Source organism: Fulmarus glacialis, unplaced genomic scaffold (genome assembly GCF_000690835.1).
Source record: "Fulmarus glacialis isolate BGI_N327 unplaced genomic scaffold, ASM69083v1 scaffold40738, whole genome shotgun sequence".
NCBI classification, from domain to species: Eukaryota; Metazoa; Chordata; class Aves; order Procellariiformes; family Procellariidae; genus Fulmarus; species Fulmarus glacialis.
Genome location: NW_009227092.1, coordinates 35644 through 37052, shown reverse-complemented (window position 1 = coordinate 37052; position 1409 = coordinate 35644). Strand labels below are relative to the sequence as shown.

Genomic DNA, 1409 nt, shown 5'->3' with positions numbered 1-1409 from the left:
GGGGGGTCACGGCCCCAGGGACCCTCCCGCATCCTCTTGCGTGGGAAATGTCCCTTTACAGCTTCCCCCCGCCCCGGGCTAGACGAGCGCAGCTAGCCTGAGCTAAACTGACTGCTGGCATACGTGGGCATCCCTGTGTCACCCACTTTAGCAGTGTAACACCCAGCAGGACGTGGAGCTGCCTGTGATTACGTACCACAGCCGTCCTCTGCTCAGGTGTCCCTCACGCCAGAGCTATTTCAGTTGTGTCAACCATGCTGCTCTTTGTGATGCGTCTTATGATGCAAAGTACGGAACTTGGTCCTAACTTCTTGAGGGTACAGTAACTGAGCTTATGTTATTCCTTTGGTCCAGGTAGAGATCTTACAACCCAAAGAAGATGTCAAGACGCAGGTAAACTGTTAGCATCGTAATACACCAAGCTTATCTGTACTTATCTAACAACTGCTGCTCTCCTAATGTTTAATGTCTTTCTGCTCTTTGCAGTAGCCGCTTGCAAGCCAAGCAGCAGCAGCCACTGTCATGTCAAGAAGAGTCTCCACAAGAACTGCAGGCACCAGAGCATCTCCAGACCAGAAAAAGGAGAACAGCAGAGGTGACAGTTTGGGCAACTTGAAAAGTTTAATAATGTTGAAAGTTCTCCAGTGCATTTGGATGGGAGAATTTTTACTGGCTGTGCTGGTCATTGTCAGTGTATTGATGCGTGTCTCTCTTCTCAGCAGGAGATTAAGAAAAGAGAAGATGGGAAAATTGCTAAAAAGCATCAATATGAGATTAAGGTAATTCCATCCTGATTACTGGTTCAAACTAGGTGAAGGAGTACATCTGGTTTATGTTGGTGGGTGTGAAGTCATGCATTCCACACTAGAAAGTATTGAATAGGGAAAGTTTCTACCTACAGATATTAAAAACCATGGGAGCTCTGCACCTTAGCATCTTTTTATGCTTTTTTGCTTTTTTACGCATGGCTTTGTTGCAGATAAAGGGTCCTTCAATGTGGAAACCACCGCAGAGTAAGGTTACGTGTAAAAATGAGAATAAAATCAGATATTTCAGAATAATTCCATATGCAGAGCAGGTAAGGCCTAGAGGCAAGTCTAAACAAGATCGTTGCACTTGTTTTAACTTAAGGTGTGGTTTCACGGCCATTTAGTTAAGAAGACTCATAACCATGCAGGCCCTCTTTACTTTCATTTAACAGTTCTTTTGATTATTTAAATCAATTTAGGAATCTGTTTAAACTAGCATAGGCTACTCCTAAATCAAGTGAGGGGCTTTACAGTTGTTTATTTTAAAGTGGGTTAGTAAAATAATGTCTAACTTTCTCTTGCAAACAATCTTGTTTGCAGTTAGTCTGTTTGTAAAGCAAATGAGACTAACAGCTGTGGTGAAGCAAAACTATTCTGATT

At 43.1% G+C, this 1409-nt stretch overlaps 1 protein-coding gene across 2 annotated transcripts in view; it reads left to right on the top strand.

The window, feature by feature from the left end:
* Positions 1-347: 347 nt before the first annotated feature.
* CCNE2 (cyclin E2) overlaps positions 348-1409 on the top strand; it is a 12790-nt gene continuing 11728 nt past the window's right edge. Inside the window, exons 1-3 of one of the 2 annotated variants that reach the window (XM_009583040.1) lie at positions 348-393; positions 490-595; positions 723-779. In XM_009583040.1, coding sequence (XP_009581335.1) covers positions 380-393; positions 490-595; positions 723-779 — 177 coding nt within the window. In that variant the 5' untranslated portion in view covers positions 348-379. Of the gene's footprint in view, positions 394-486; positions 596-722; positions 780-1409 lie in introns of both variants that reach the window. The other variant, XM_009583039.1, reaches the window with a different exon arrangement.